The sequence below is a fragment of the Pantherophis guttatus genome, chromosome 3 (assembly GCF_059756535.1).
Source record: "Pantherophis guttatus breed Tessera chromosome 3, ASM5975653v1, whole genome shotgun sequence".
Classification (NCBI taxonomy): domain Eukaryota; kingdom Metazoa; phylum Chordata; class Lepidosauria; order Squamata; family Colubridae; genus Pantherophis; species Pantherophis guttatus.
The window spans coordinates 144,269,282-144,286,908 of NC_142065.1; the positions used below are offsets into that span (position 1 = coordinate 144,269,282).

The 17,627-nt window shown below is 42.3% G+C and overlaps 1 protein-coding gene across 1 annotated transcript in view; it reads right to left on the reverse strand.

The window, feature by feature from the left end:
* Nucleotides 1-4,951: 4,951 nt before the first annotated feature.
* The window catches only part of PXDC1 (PX domain containing 1), a 39,967-nt gene continuing 27,291 nt past the window's right edge, over nucleotides 4,952-17,627 (reverse strand). The window contains exons 4-5 of the mRNA XM_034429080.3: nucleotides 12,299-12,410; nucleotides 4,952-7,696 (exon numbers count right to left, since the gene is read on the reverse strand). Coding sequence (XP_034284971.1) covers nucleotides 7,579-7,696; nucleotides 12,299-12,410 — 230 coding nt within the window. The 3' untranslated portion in view covers nucleotides 4,952-7,578. The remainder of the gene's footprint in view (nucleotides 7,697-12,298; nucleotides 12,411-17,627) is intronic.

Here is a 17,627-nt window from a genome sequence, read left to right on the forward strand (position 1 = left end):
TTTCAGAATCCAGCAAGTCACAAAATATTCAGCTAGCATGTATAGCCAAAACATAGCTGAAAGAAATATGCTAATTATCCATATATTTTAACACCAGAAGAGATAGGATACAGGGAAAGCAAGAGGCACTGAATGCAGGAATGAGCAACAGAGAACCATTTTTTTTAAAGAAATAAAAATAAGATATTGGTATCAAATTTATTTCTGTCATATTTATTTATTTATTTATTTATTTTCAATTTATATACCGCCCTTCTCCCTGAGGACTCAGGGCGGTGCACAGCCAGAATTAAAAACATGAAATACAAATATTAAAAACAATTAAAATCTATATAAATTTGGCCCAAAATTTAAAAAAACCACAAACCAATTAAACATTTAAAAATTTAAAAAAATTTCTTCCTAAGCCAGCCCGGCTTGCTGGAAAAAGTGGGTTTTAAGGGCACGGCGGAAGGCACTGAGGTCTTGGATTCTCCTTATCTCTGGGGGCAGCTGATTCCAGAGGGTAGGTGCCCCCACAGAGAAGGCTCTCCCCCTGGGGGTCACCAGCCTACATTGTTTGGCTGATGGCACCCTGAGGAGGCCCTCTCTGTGGGAGCGCACGGGTCGCTGGGAGGTCGTCGGTAGCAGCAGGCGGTCTTGAAGATAGCTAGGCCCTATGCCATGGAGCGCTTTAAAGGTGATAACCAACACCTTGAAGCGCACCCGGAAGACCACCGGGAGCCAATGCTGTTCCCATCACTACCCGCGCTGCTGCGTTCTGGACCAGCTGGAGCCTCCGGGTGCCCCTCAAGGGGAGCCCCATGTAGAGAGCATTGCAGTAGTCAAGGCGAGAGGTGACGAGGGCGTGAGTGACTGTGCACAGGGAATCCCGATCAAGAAAGGGCCGCAACTGGCGAATCAGGCGAACCTGATAAAAGGTCCCCCTGGTTACAGCCGTCAGATGTTCCTCCAAGGACAGCTGCATATCCAGGAGGACTCCCAGATTGCGAGCCCTTTCTGTGGGGGCCAAGGACTCGCCCCCAATAGTCAGTGATGGAGTCAACTGACTATATCGGGATGCCGGGAGCCACAGCCACTCAGTCTTGGAAGGGTTGAGCTTGAGCCTGTTCCTCCCCATCCAGATCCGCACAGCCTCCAGGCACTGAGACATCACTTCCAAGGGCATCGTTGGGGTGGCCTGGGGTGGAGATGTACAGCTGGGTGTCATCAGCGTACTGATGGTATCTCACCCCGAAGCCACGGATGATCTCGCCCAGCGGCTTCACATAAATGTTGAACAGAAGGGGCGAGAGGACCGATCCCTGCGGCACTCCACAGACAAGAGGCCTCGAGGTCGACCTCTGCCCCCCTGCCAACACAAACTGCGACCGGTCGGAGAGAAAGGAGGAGAACCACCGCAATACGGTGCCTCCCACCCCCAACTCTTCCAGCCGGTGCAGCATGATACCATGGTCGATGGTATCAAAAGCTGCTGAGAGCTCTAACAGGACCAGAACAGAGGAGCAACCCCTGTCCCGAGCCCTCCAGAGATCATCAACCAATGCGACCAATGCCGTTTCCGTGCTGTGCCCAGACCTGAAACCCGACTGGAACGGATCTAGATAAGATATGCATTCAGAAATAGATTTCATGTAGTCCTCGACTTATAACAGATCATTTAGTGACTGTTTGAAGTTACAACAGCACTGAAAAAAGTGATTTATGACCATTTTTCACACTTATGACTATTGCAGCATCCCCATGCTCACATGATTTATATTCGGATGTTTGACAACTGACTCACATTTATGACAGTTGCAGTGTCCCATAGTCATGTATCCTTGCTACTAATTTAACAACTGCAGTGGTTCGCTTAACAAACGTGGCAAGAAAAGTCATAAAATGGGGCAAAACTCACTTAACAAATTGCTCACTTAGCAACATAAATTCTGGACTTAAGGACTACCTGCATTTTTTCAGAGGCAGTTGTTATTTATTTGTCTTATTTATTAATCAACCGTATACGGCTGCCCATCTCACCAAAAGCGACTCTTAGCAGTGCACGACGAGATAAAATAACAATTTGCTACCATTCTCATGAAAAGCACACTTTTAGCATTCTTCTTTGCTGAAATTCATTGAACCATTTGCCTTTTGATCGTTTGCTCAAGAAGAACTGAGCTACAAAATGCGTTGGGCAGCAATAAATTGTAATGTGTATAAATGACTGGTTAACAGAAGGTTCTTATCAGCTACTTCTCTATAGAAAGAGATTTTTTTAATCTCCCAAGAACTCCGCAATTCTCAGGCTGTTTCACTGAATGTAGAATTATTCAGCATTAGGACCAGGTATTACTATTTCTCTTGGGAATTAATTTACTTTTACTGTACTATTGATTAAGCAAATTAAGTGGGGAAGAGGGAAGCACACATGCACGACAACTGTAGTATGTACTGAGTATTGTAGTACTCAGACAAGGTATTGGAATGCCTTTGTAGATCTCAGCACAAGAAGCACTTTATAGAAAAGAATCAGCCAAGAGAAACGGTTGACTTATCGGAAGTTGTCTGAACAAGAACATGGAGAATATAAGATGGAAGTCTAAATATCAATTGATTGCAGAGGGATTTAGTTTCCAATGGTTTTCCTATATACAGCTAAAAAAAAGATTTTAATTAGGCAAAAGAACTGAACAATACAAGATGAAATTTGAAATGGAATTATGTGCAAATGGTGAACATATAATTGTTTAAATATATAAGCTTTTACTGAAATTTGAAACAGAAGAATTTAAAGAGTGCATGAAAAAAATGGGCTAAGAACTTTGGTTACAATATACAGATGGATCAATAGGAAAATCTAGCAATAGCACTTAGATTTATATACCGTTTCATAGTGTTTTACAGAACTCTCCAAGCGGTTTAGAGAGTCAGCAGATTGACCCCAACAATCTGGGTCCTCACTTTACCGACCTCAGAAAGATGTAAGGCTGAGTCAACCTTGAGCCAGTGAGAATCGAACTGCTGGAAGTTGGCAGAATCAGCCTGCAATACTGCAAAATAACCACTGCGCCATTCTGGCTCCTATGGGGCTAAAAGGACTGAAATTCACATTATGTTATAATTTAAAAGATAATTTTTATAAAATGATATACTTTTGCTGTATGTGATACCAGAAAAACTTCATAAAATCTATAAAGGTATTTCAAATTTATGTTGGAAATGTGGATAACATTTGAAAGGTCATTTTATCATGCTTATTAAAAACAGTAGAAAATTTTGGATTCAAATACACCCAGTGATAAAAAGAATTTTATAGATTAATGTCTATGGAGATTCTCAGTCATTCAGATCATGGTTGTCCCAAAGGTGTTTTTCAAGAGGCAACTGGACATTCTGGTTTTTCTTTGAAGACGTTTCGCTTCTCATCCATGGAGCTTCTTCTGCTAAAGATGCTTCTTGGATGAGAAGCAAAATGTCTTCAAAAAAAACCCAGAAAGTCCAGTTGCTTCTTTAAAGATTAATACTCAACTGAAACCAAAACTTTTCTTGCTGGGATTAATGGACAGCAACTAGAAAAGACTTAAGGACAACTGGTCTTTTTACATCGTAACTGGGGCGAAATTATTATATGCACAAAAGTGGAAAATTCTAAAATACCCATAGTGGAAAAATTATTAGAAAGTATAGACCAGGAGTGTCAAACTCGTGGCCCGTGGACCAGATGCATCATGCGCTGGCCATGCCCACCCCCGGTTTAGTGAAGGGGGAAAAGTCACGATATATCACGTGATAACAATGTGACGCCGCGAGTTTGACACCCCTGGTATAGACCATAAAGAAGAAAATTACACAGTAAACTTAGAGAGGAAGAATAAAATATAAATGTTTTTAACTGCTGTAAAGAAGATCAGAACAGGCTTATATATAACTTTTCCTTTCCTTTCTTTCTCTTCTCTGATTCTTTCTTTATATCTTTCTCTCTCTTTTCTTTCATTCCTGTTCTACTTATTACTTTTCTTTTTTGTTTGCTCTTTACATTTGTGTTGTTTTTACTTTGCAAATAGCTTCTTTAATCTAAATTAATTTAAAAGAAAAAGTGTTGGATTCTGAAGAATAATATTTTACACTTTTTCTTCCAAATCACATTTTAAAAAAAGTCTCCTTCCAGTCAATCCCATCTTCAAGACACCCTTATCAGTGATGAGTTTCTACCGGTTCGTCCCAGTTCTGGCGAACCAGTAGTGGTGGCGGTGAGAGGCTCCGCCCACCCACCCAGACATCATCACGGACATTCTGCACATGCGCAGAAGTTTCTGCGTACATGCGCACTCCCAATTCCGAACCGGTAGCAAAGGTAAGTGGAACCCACTACTGATCCTTATGTTGTTTTCTTGATAGTAAAACAGAGGTGATTGATCATTAAATTATTCTAATTTAGAGCACAAATATTCCCTGGAGGCATTCTATTAGAGTAGCAACCAGAGCTAGGCTCTTCTTAGCTTCTGGACAAGGCTTCTTGTGCCTTGTCTAAGTTCCATCATAGGTAGAGTAGAAATAAATAAGCAATAGTTCTTAATCAACTAAAAGGGTTTATGACATGATTTTAAGTTCTTAGCTGCATATGTAGAAGTATTTACCTTTACTTTTGAAAGGAAGGCTAATATAAATATGCCCTGAATTCATTTTAGGGTTCATAACTCAGTTCCATTTTCCGCATTTCTACTGAAGTTAAAAGACTGAGAAAAAGTCTACATCCTGTGACAATCACAATAGAAGAATACTAGAATACCTGTGTCAATTTTGTGCTCCCAGGTGGAATTGGATTATAATCCCAACAATCCCAGACCTCTAGAGAAGATGAGATTTACAGACAACAGTATCCAAAACTGAAACTGTATTTAAAAAAGGCCAACCGGCGACCTTCTTTTGTGCAATTTTTCAAAAAAATGATATTCAATTGCAAATGTGACACTGAAGATGAGTAATACTTTTATTTCATTAAAATATAATGGAAACATATTTTGTAAAAGATTAGGGTTTTCAATAACTTATTAATATTTACAATTGCAAATGTTGCTTTACAGTTATTATACAAAAGATTCTGAAAAGCTTTAGCGATGGGGAAGATGTACCATATCCTTCCCAGCCAAGAGGGGGGGAAACAGAATTAATTAATAGAATGTACTGATTTCCATTACATTATGGACATTAATCTACATTACAAACATGTGTTGGTTTAATACTGCCTTCACTGTCATTTCCCAATCCTTGTAAACTACAGTTTGGCATCAATAATTCACCGTGCCGTAACTCTAAAATACAGAACAACGGTTCCAGAACATCTTGACAAAGGAAGCAATGACTGAAACACCTGCAGATGGGCCTCTTGTAAATAATTCAATCACTATGTGGTTGACTGCTACCCTGTGGGCTCTATCTCAAATCAATGTTAAGGCAACAACACTCAGCAGTTTAAGCCCTGTTTTGGCTGTTGTGTTTTCATGGGAGAATCAGTTCTCTTTCTCCATCCATGTCTCATTCGTGGCCTTAGCTCTGTGGATTTTACTTCTGCCATACCTCTTTCATGGAAAGCAAGAGTTGTGTATTTTTTTTTCTTCTGGCTTATGGCCACCTGAAAGGAAGGTCTAAGAACTACAAGGATCACTCTTTGTGGGAGTGATTGTATTCTTAACAAATGAGTACAGAAGTTCAATAAAGGCTGCATGTCAATGTGTTGGTGCACTAGGCCCTCAATCTCCTATGCTATTATTACAGGAAAAGGAGTTCTTGTTCAGTTATCACACAAGATTATGTTACTTTCCCATTGAAGTGATACCTATTTATCTACTCACATTTGCATGCTTTCAAACTGCTAGGCTGGCAAGAACTGGGGCAAGAATGGGAGCTCACCCCGTCACGCAGCGCTTGGGTCTTTCCAGTCGACAAGCCCAGTGTCTTGACTGCTCAGCAATACATGATGTCATGCTGGCCACATGACCACGGATACATCTTTGGGCAGCGCTGACTCAATGGTCTCAGAACAGAGATGAGCACCACTCCCTATAGTCGGCAACAACTAGCAAAGTAAAAAGGGGCTCCTTTACTTTTACTATATCACACAAGATAAGCTGGGGAGGAAGGTTGATGCTTAAACAGAGCAGTGGGGTAACTTTCAAATAACGATAGCTGTAATAAGCTTATTGCTGAGTGAGTGGTATGGTAACAGGTAACAGTAACAGAGTTGGAAGGGACCTTGGAGGTCATCTAATCCAACCCCCTGCTCACGCAGGAGACCTATACTAGGGATTCGAACCGCCGAACCGCCGACCTTTCTGATCGACAAGCTCAGTGTCTTAGCTACGGAGCCACCTAGCCAGGCGTATGAACCACAGCTTGCATTCCTATTATTAATGGAAGAAGATATTCTCTCCTTTCACAAATATTCAAGTTTTGCCACTGTAAAATCAGCTAATGCAAGGTCAGATTTTTCTCTGGGCTGAAGCTCATATAGCACATGCCAGTGATGTGCCACAGAAAGCAGGGCTTTTTTGTCGCACATAATTCATAATGTCAAAGCGATTTGATAACATGAATCCGCCCCACCAAACTGTGAACTTCACTCCATATTCCTTTGTTGTTATTTATATTTAAGGGAGCAGTGCTGAAGATTACTCACCACGGAAATCATACTTTTGGCAAGTTACTTGTTCTAGTCCTTGGAAAGTTAAGTGACAGGAAGAAATGTACCCCACCTGTGTAAACATTAATACTGAGAATCGCAAAGTGTTCCTATTGTGGAAGAAAAAAAAATCATGGAGAATTCCTGGGGGAAAAAGGTTTGGATGGACCATTTAAAACTCATCAGCATTTCCCTTTCTCTTAGAGCTACCACTTGCTTATTTACTCTTTTGTTTCACTATTATTATTTATTTCAGGAGAAAATGATAGTTGCTCAAAAGATTAAAATCCTTGGTTTCAATTTAAGTTAAACTAAGCAGTCAATTCATGAGCTTATTTCTTGTAGGCACACATTACATAAGGCATCACTTACTCTGGAATACTTCCCTGTAAACGAACTAATGGACATTTCTTGCAAGCCGTCATGAGAAATAATAATTTAAAAAATCCTCTAGTGTCTGATCATAATGAATCTTTCAATTAAAAAGAGGTTCAAAATGTTGGGTGGGATTAGAGACTACTTGACAGAGGAGGAACATGAAATTTATTTTCAAATGTCACTGTAGCTATCGGTACCGTTGATGCCTTGTTTCCATTTTGGTATCATCAAAGTTTTATCAGTACATCACTTATTCTTTGAATCAATGTAGCTTTTGACGTCCTTGTTTCATTCTTATTGGCCATATAAAAACTTCTTTGTCCATTAGAGGAGAAAAGCATCCTTGCAAGTTGACCCAGGCTCAGTGAAGACTCCAACAATGATATCAGCTTCAAGGTTTACCTTTTGTAGGAATCCTTTTCTGTCTTGCATCATATATTTGTAGCAGGCATGATCAGTGCAAAGCTAGGGAGGGCACTGAATGCCCCAAGAAAAGACAATTGCCTGATGTCAGCCGTGAAGTCTGTTTGACAGTCTTAGTCCAAAATATCCGTTTCAAATGGAACCAGATGATAGTATGACAAGTTGGTGACATAAGCTGTTGGGTCATCAGTGTCCTGCAACTCAGAGGTAAATTCACTAACATTTTCAAACCTAAAAATGGACAAAGCAAAGAACTGTCATTCATACTACATACATACAATAAAGGAGATACTGACACAAAAGGAGATACTGGTTTATGTTTTCTATGTTGTAACACCACCAAGATAATACCGTGTTTCCCTGAAAATATAATTATATTAATTTTTGCTCCAAAAGATGCATTAGGGCTTATTTTCTGGTTAGGTCTTGTTTTGGGGGAAATACGGTACTAAATGCATCCATCTGGCTAACAATCTTAACTGGGGCTTATTTTTTTGGGGGGGTGGTAGGGCTTATATTACAAGAATCCTGAAAAACCATGCTAGGACTTATTTTCCGGTTGGGTCTTATTTTCAGGGAAACAGGGTAGCCAGAGGTGGATACTATATAAGTCATTAGCCCAGCTAGAATTTGGGGAATCCATATGACTGGTCAAATTTAAATGTCTTTTCAAAAAGATTCTCCCCTCTGAACAATCTACAAGAAAGCCTGTATAGATACCACTGGCCTGTGGAATTTGAACACCTTGACCTTGAAAGCAAATAAACCTCCCTGACCTTTGCTGTCTGCTCTGGATCTTGTTTCCTGCCTGATTGGAATGATGCCATTCTTTCTGTCTCTTTCAAAAGATTTTTGTGTAAGGATTCCAATTTGAAGCGGCAGAGTGGGCTCTTCCTTAAAGGAGACTAACTGGATCTATGAGATGATCATAGATCCGTGATGGCGAACATATGGCACGTATGCCAGAGGTGGCATGCAGAGCCCTCTCTGCTGGCACACGCGCCGTCGCCCCAGGTCAAATCTCCATGGCGTTTCTTTCGTGAGCTTCTGTTTCCCTGCAAACGATGAAAGAAGCTCATGAAAGAAAAAGATCTTACCTCATGCCGCACTGCCGGTGTTGGGATGCCCCGCCTCCCACCGGCCAGCTGGTCTTCGGGTCTCTGCAGCGCATGTGCGCATGTCCACGCATGCACACATTCATGCATGTTCATGCATGCGTGTGGGCGCGCGGGCGCAGGCACTTTTCAGTTTGGGCATGTGCATGCACATAGTTTGGGCACTCCGTGTTTAAAACGTTCACCATCACTGACATAGATCCAATCAACAAACAGCTACAAGAACATAACTAAATCTATGGCATGACTGAGGTCCATTTAATCAGAGATTCCTTAAACGTGTTCTTCCAAATCAAGATTTGGCACCTGTAATTACCATTCCAGAAAAAAACATAAAACCCTGATTCCCCTTCCCATGGAACAAACACCAACCTCCCTGTCAACTGGCAAAATCCTAGAATAAATAATTGAAAAGCAATAAGAGTGATACGTTTGAAACCAAAAGGTTTCCTCTTTAAAACTCCATTCTTCAAGGAAGAGATGCAACCCAATAAAGGACTCTCATCAAAGCCGTTGCTATATGCTTACCATTCATCATTGGTCATTTGCAGCCATCATCCTCTGAAAACTGAGTTTTACGTATCAACTGCCTTGGAATGTTGCTCATATTTTTTCATCATGGTAACTCACTATTTTTAAGCCACTCACAAATGGGTGGGCACAAGCCATAATTTTGCAATCTGCAAGGGCTTCTTCAAATGATGCAATGGATGAATCACAAAGATTCATCTTCTACCCTGATTACATGCATTTTAATTTACAGATTATTATGACAAAGGGCTTTATCTATACATCAGGAGGCTCCCATTTTATTTTATTATGAACTTGAGTGAAGAATGAAGGAAAGAAGTTAGCTAGAAAGCACTTGAGCAATGAGTGATAGATCTGAAGCCCAGATGTTCCCATTTCACTCTAAAAAGCTTTTGGCAGCTGCTTTGAAAACCTTTATGCTTGGCAGAACGCAATGAAATTTGTAATTTTTTTTACGTCTGAAAGTAAAGATGGCATTTCTTTGATCATTGACTTTTTCAGCACTGAAATATAAATACTGCACTAATGATGAGATTTTATTCCAGGGTAAATTTATCCAAATACAGAGCTTATTGACAATGGTACATCAGCCATACTAACATCTAGGCTAACTTGTTCTGAATGTCTTGCAAATGGCCAGATTGGTATCACAAACTGGTTACAAAATAGCCTGTTGACCTGGACCTGTGGCAGAAGCCCTCCACAACCAGTTTCTCAGGAAACCTGGATATTTTTGAACATGGGTTGTTGCATTTTTATAGAATGGTATTTTAAATATTTTCCAAATAAAAACATGTCAGAGAGAACATGGGGGACAGTAAACTGGTCTCCATTTCAGTCATGGACGACTGAGGTTTAGACCATAGATAAAAAGGATATAAATTTGTGTGCTCTCCCCCAAATCTCTTTTTTTAACGCTTTCCATAAGATTCATGATTCACGTATTTTAGAGTAGGTTGTTTACTGGATAATGGTTCATCTGCACATTTTCTGACTCACGATGTTTACTATGGGCTGATCATAACCTGAATTTTGATGTACAAGTGGATCATTTCAAACGGTCATAACTGCAGCAACAATACTCTGTACAGATAAAGGCACAAAGGGGAGAGACTGCCCCCTGCTGAATTAAAATATCTCTTTTGGAAGGACTCGTGTTGAGTTTATCTGCTTTTTCTTTAATCAAAATCCAAATCACTATCGTTTCACAAGATTGAAAGTTCATCCGTGTGGAGAAATATAGTCAGTATGTTATTCAATCCTGTCTTTAGATTAAATGCACAGAAGTAGAAACGGCACTATTATAGTTTGGGATATGTAAAATGATTGAACAAATTGACACAGGATCTATTAAAATAACCACACACACACACACACACACACACACACACACACACACACACATTCACAGACAGACAGACAGACAGATATAAATACACACACACACACAAACACAAACACACACAGGTACACAGATTTGTGAGCCTAGTACATACAACATACCTAACATAATAACATACCTTAGTAACATTGTTTTGTGATTAGTATTTTTTCTTATTCTGCCACCCTGTTCAAGACTCACTTTTTTACACTCCAGATGTCTGTAGAGATTCTCAGCCATCCAGGTCATGGTTGTCCCAAAGGTGCTTTTTCAGGAGGCAACTGGATTTTCTTGTTTTTTCTTTTGAAGATGTTTTGCTTCTCATCCAAGAAGCTTTTTTAGCTCTGACATGATGGTGGGGAATGGAAGGATTTATATTCCTTGCAGTCAGCTAGTCATTTGCATCTTTTTAGAGGATCCTTAAGTCACTTGGACTGTGTGTCCTCGGATCATCTGAGTAATAGTAGGAATGGATTTCCAGAGGAAAAATTGCAGACTACAAGAACCTGGAGGACTACTCAGGTGACCCCGAAGACATAGGTCCTTCAACGACCCCCTAAAAGGATGCAGATGACCAGCTGTTTGCAAGGAATATAAATCCTTCCATTCCCCACCATCATGTCAGAGCTGAAGAAGCTTGTTGGATGAGAAGAAAATAAGAAAAAAATAAGAAAGTCCAGTGGTCTCCTGAAAAAAGCACCTTTGGTGCATTCCAAATATTTAAACTCTTGTAAAATTCTGGCAGGGATGCATTCATCACCTGCCACAATAGAATTACCCAGGACTCTTCAGTGAAACAACTCAGACTGCCATCATGTAATCCATAAAGATTTGTATCTAGCTGATCTAGCTACTAACCTATAAAACCAGCTCTAAGCATGGTAAAGACAATCTAGAAACAGAAAAGAACATAACTGCAGGCAACTGCAGCTCCAATTCTGCATTGGTAACATGGTCTCTAATTCCCCTGTACAGGAATCTGGTGGGGAAGGAAGAGCCAATTCATCTTTGCTTTTAAAACTAGTGCAATATTTAATGCAGAGCAACTAAGGAAAAATGCGTAATTTAGAAATATTTTTTGGAGAAAAAGGAAACAAGTCTTGAAATGGAGGCCTGTAAGGGTGGAAGGAGGATTCACTGATACAGGTAGCCCTCGACTTACGACCACAATGGAGCCCAACGTTTATGTTGTTAAGCAAGACATTTATGTTTTGCTTAAATGAGTTTTGCCCCATTTTATGGCTTTTCTTGCCACAGTTGCAAAGTGAATCGCTGCAACTGTTCAGTTAGTGACACTGCTGTTAAGTGAATCTGGCTTCCCCATTAACTTTGCTTGTCAGAAAGTCGCAAAAGGTGGATCCCAGGACTGTTATAAATACGAATCAATGGCCAAGCCTCTGCATTTTGATCATGGGACCATGGGGATACTGCAATGGCCGTAAGTGAGAAAAACGGCCATAAGTCTCCTTTTCCAGTGCTGTTGTAACTTTGAGTGGTCGCTAAGTGAACTGTTGTAAGTCGAGGACTACCTGTGTTCATCAGGTTTATAAAGACTACTTTGAGCTGCAATGGATGAGCCCCCTGACCCCCGTGACTGGAAAAGGACGGGGGACTTAGAATGTATCTGAGCTGCAAGAAATGCATTGGCCTCTGATCCTATCTGGACTACAATACAAGGAAGTGGCAATATGGTATCTTCCTCCTCCCTAACAGGAGTTCAATATTTTGTTTTTCGATTACACTCAACGTGGGGGAGAAAAAAGAGGAGGTGGTGAAGGTGCATATCCAGGGATCAGGATTACTTACAAGTGTTCTGCTGAATCGGTGTCCAAGTGTCTTTCTTTGCTGTTCGGTATACTGTGATCGATCACTATCGTTTCAGTATTCGCTAAACAAAACCCATTCGAACGCATGATTTCTGAAGAAAAAGAAAAGCGAAAGATTACAAACCTGAACCATATTTCTAAAAGGTACATGCTTAAAGGTAAGTAGATTATCATATTTTAGGATGTACGGTCTGGGGAATTTACAGGATCGCTTTAAAAACAATCAGGAAATCCCAATTTCCTGATGCTTACTCAGAAGTTAAGTTCCATTGATATAGAACTGCAGCTCAACTTCCAAGGAAGACAACAATAATGTGGCTTTTCTTTACAATTTAAAAAAACAACAACACACATAATCCTTGAAAATACAATAATAATACAGACATTCTTTAATGAAGGATGACAGAGAGAGAGAGAGAGAAAAAAGGAGGAGGAGGAGGAAGGAGGAGGGAGGAGGAGGAGGAGGAGGAGGAGGAGGAGGAGGAGGAGGAGAAGAAGAAGAAGAAGAAGAAGAAGAAGAAGAAGAAGAAGAAGAAGAAGAAGAAGAAGAAGAAGAAGAAGAAGAAGAAGAAGAAACTACTGTATTTCTAAACCCTGTTTATACAGTTTGATGGCAAGCAGCAATGGAGCTGGCAGTGTTCCTGAAGCCTGGAAGCCTGGAAGCTACTCAATAGTATGTCCCTTGGGCTGGCAGGCGCTTTTCTTACTATTTGCAAGAAGATATTAAATTGATCTCTTCTGGCAGTGGTAAGATTTCGCGACGATGGAAAACAATAGCAGGGATGCATAAGGCTGCTTGGAAGGCCCCACGTAGCCTACAAGACGAATATTGTGCAGATGTGTTCTGAAGTAACTTGTACCACTCTTTGGGAGTGAGATAATGTCTGAAACACTGAGGGGAGTTGGCCAGAGTTTCTTTTAATAGGAGCTGGATTATCAAGGTTGAGAGCAAAAAAATATTCGTACCTCCAAGAGTCAAGGGATCGCCCTCTGCAATTTCGATATGCGGGGTTTTTTTTTTAATTTGATTTATATGGCGCCCTTCTCCGGAGACTCAGGGTGGCTTACAATGTACTAAGCAATAGCCTTCATCCTTTTGTATATTTATACAAAGTCAGTCTCGGCTTGTCGTTCGTTCAGAACTGCGATAGGAAATAATCACCAGTAACGCACAGAGAATCAGGGTTTACTTTGGCAATGATAAGCTTGCAGTCAAAAGTAAAGTACAAGTCGGTGTTTTGGTTCAAAGTCAGCGCTGGGTGTAATCACACCACAGTGCTATTTAACAAAAACTCAGCCCCTTAAACATACATCCGGTGATTATCAATCAAGCACCCCCCACTCCCTTAACAGTAACAGCTGCGAGCACCAGAGCAGCGAGGACAGCAGAATCGGAGAGGCCCAGCAACGTCATCAATCATCGCCCTGAATGCTGCTATCCAGGAACTATTTGTGTGTTCGCTGCGGCTGCTTATCTCCACTCCTTTTCCTCCCACACCCTCCATTGATGGCGAGCTCCGGTAGGACTCGACAGGCGGCCCCCCCTACCGGGAGCTCACCGATAAATAGAAAGCATACAAATGTTAGTCACTGTTACGATCCTGTATTAGGTTTGTCTGGGTATTTCCGATGGAACCGTTGTATCAATCGGGCAGCGTGAACATCGGGTGCTGCCACCCACGAGGCCTGTGTTATAGGATATCCTTTCCACCGCACAAGATATTGTAACATCCCCCTACGAACCCTGGAGTCCAATATTCGATCTATCTCATATTGGTTGGTATGCACGGGACCCGGTGGAGTAGTCGAGGTACCTGGCCTTTCTGTCGTCACCGGTTTCACCAAACTGCTATGGAATACGGGATGTATCCTACTGAACAGAGGGGGAAGTTTAAGAGCTACGGTTACGGGATTGATGACTTGTGTTATGGGAAATGGTCCTATATATTTAGGTCCTAATTTTTTACTGGGCAGTCGGAGTTTAAGGTATTTTGTAGATAAGTATACTTTGTCTCCTATCCGGAATGGTTTTGGATCAGCTCTTTTCTTGTCTGCATATTTTTTGTACTCGTCTGCTGCCTTTTGTAATGCTGTTTTTACACTTGGCCATACATGACTAATTTTATCGGCCCAACCGCGTGGCGTGTCGCCGTCTGTCATAGGGGGATCTAACTCTGGAATGGCTGAAAACTCTCGGCCATATATTACTTGGAAAGGGGAGAACCCAGTACTGCGGTGAGGTATGTTGTTATATGCCACTTCGGCGAAAGGCAGGAGTCCTGACCAATTCGTCTGCTGGTAAGAAACGTAGCATCTGATATATCTTTCGACCATGGCATTGGCCCGTTCAGCCGCCCCATTAGTGCTCGGGTGGAATGCTGAACTTAACCCTTGAGAGGACCCAATTAAACGGACAAATCGTCTCCAAAATTTAGAGGTGAATTGAACACCGCGGTCGGATATAATCCTCTTAGGTGCTCCATGGAGACGATAGATATGTTGTAAAAAGAGTTCGGTTAATTGTCGCGCGGATGGTATGCTTTTACATGGCACAAAGTGGGCCTGTTTCGAAAACAGATCTACCACCGTCCAAATTACAGTGTGGCCATGGCTAGGGGGGAGATCGACTATGAAATCCATAGCGATCTCTTCCCAAGGCCTGCTAGGATTCGCGACTGTCTGTAATAGTCCTAACGGTCGTCCAGACCAGGGTTTGGCGGTTGCACAGGTTGTGCAACCTTTTACGTATGTTTCTATGTCCTTACGCATTCGTGGCCACCAGAATTGCCTCCTCACAAGGTGTAGAGTTTTTAAATACCCAAAATGGCCTGCTGACTTGGCATCATGGCACCTGCATAACACTACGTTCCGTAAACGTTCTGGAACATATATTCTATTCTCCCTCCACGCTATTCCATCATTATAGCTAACCATAGAGGGGTTTTGGATTACCCATTGATCCTGTTGTAAAGCTGTTTTAAACTCGGTACGTAAGTGACCATCTACTTCTGTAAGTCTTAATAGGATTTGGGAAGGTGCAATTAGAGGTTCTATCACTTCCTCTCGCTTGCTATTATATTGTGGCATCCGGGACAGCGCATCAGCCAGGAAGTTTTTCCCAGCAGGAACATACCGCAACCGGAAAGAGAAACGCTGAAAATATTGTGCCCACCTTATCTGTTTGGGAGATAGTCGCCTGGGCGTTTGTAAGGCTTCTAAGTTTTTATGGTCCGTCCATACCTCAAAAGGATGAGACGCCCCCTCCAAGAGATGTCGCCATGTCATCAACGCCCAACGGACCGCGAATGCCTCTTTTTCCCAGATCGCCCATGCCCGCTCTGTCGTGGTTAACTTTTTAGACGTATAGGCACAAGGTTGTAACCCTCCCAGCTGTGTTCTTTGTAGGAGTACTGCTCCTACAGCCACGTCGCTAGCATCTGCCTGAACTACGAATGCCTGCGTTGGGTCTGGATGCTTGAGTACTGGTTCTTGAGCAAAGAGTGTTTTTAACTGCTTGAAAGCCATTTGACACGCTGACGACCACGTCAACGCTTGTCCCGGCTTTGGTTTAGCCGTGGCCGGTTTGGTCCGTAACAGATCCGTTAGTGGTAGGGCTATTTCAGCAAATCTGGGAATGAACTGCCGATAGAAGTTTGCAAAGCCTAGAAAGCTCTGCAATTGCTTTCTGGTTCTAGGGGCCTGCCATTCAAGCACTGCCTGGACTTTTCTGGGATCCATCTCTACCCCGCTCTCTGATATTCTATAGCCTAGATAATCTATCCTCTTTTTGTGAAACTCACATTTGGATAGTTTCACGTACAGCCTAGCAGCTAATAATTTGTCTAAGACCTGTCGGACCAGAGATATATGTTCCTCTTCAGTTTGCGTGTAAATTAAGATGTCATCCAAATATACAAGGACACCCCTGTACAGATGTTCATGCAGCACTTCATTGATGAACTGCATGAACACCGCAGGGGCGCCCTGTAGTCCGAACGGCATGACCTGGAACTGATAGCTTCCCAAGGGACAATTGAATGTTGTTTTCCACTCATCCCCTGGTTTGATTCGTATCCTATAATACGCTTCGCGTAGGTCGAGTTTCGTAAAGATACGACCGGTGGCTAGGGCAGCTAACAGGTCCTTCATTAAAGGAAGTGGATAGAGGGGCTCCACACACACCGCATTGAGACCTCTGAAGTCAACGCATAAGCGTAAACCCCCATCTTTCTTCCCACGAAACAGGACAGGGGCAGCCATCTTTGATCGACTAGGTGTGATAAAACCCCGGGCCAAGTTCTTGTCTATATATTTTCGTAATTCTTTTAGTTCGGGTTGTGTCATTGAATACATCCGGGGCTTGGGTAGCTTCGCCCCGGGTATTAACTCAATACTGCAATCCGTAGGCCGGTGAGGAGGCAGGGTCTCACATTCCTCCTCACTAAAGACTCTGGCGAGATCCTTATACACATTAGGATACGTCGTGTCTGCTGGTGGGCTCTCTACTTCTATTCCCCCTGCTGGCTCCTTTTCCTCCTTGGTAGGGGGAGGTCCCAACGGTAATCGAAGTTTGCGAAAACCCCCTTCCCACCATATCGTAGGAGCCCACTTGTCCAACCATGCTAATCCTAAAATTACTGGTTCTAACATTTTCTCCACTATAATAAACCGAATAGTTTCGGTATGCTCCCCAATATCGAGGTGCACCTTTTCTGTTATATGAGTCACTGGTGCCCCTCCCAGCAATGAACCATCCATTTGTTCAAATGTAATAGGGGTTCTCAACCGCACAACCCGCAGCCCAAGTTCGTCAACTATTGCCCTACGAATTAAACAACGAGTACACCCTGAGTCAATCAATGCCTCATATCGGCGTCCAGTGGTTGCCCGTGGGTTTCGGAGTACGACTGGTACCACAAAAGGTCGGATGGGGTCGCTCACCATCGGGTCGTGTTGGTCCTCATCGTCGTCATCACTATCCCCAGCCACAATCGGGAATTTTTCCGCCACCACTTTCTTAGTATCTGTAGCCAGGGGATCCCTCTCCATACAGGATGTTTGAGTCATTTGGGACCGTTCGGATGTTGGTCGGCCTCTGCCTCTCAACACAGCTCTAGGAGGGGGGTTTTGGTCCGAGTTGCGGGGCATGGGATGAGGACAGTCAGCTGCTCGATGACCAAGGCGATTACATCTGAAGCAACGAAACGCAGGCCGCTGGATCCTTTCCCCCAAGCCGGAGCCAGCATTCGGTTTAGTCTCCTTGGGTGGTTGTGTGCGTTCTGCTGGTCGTTTTCCTTGACTTGCAACCC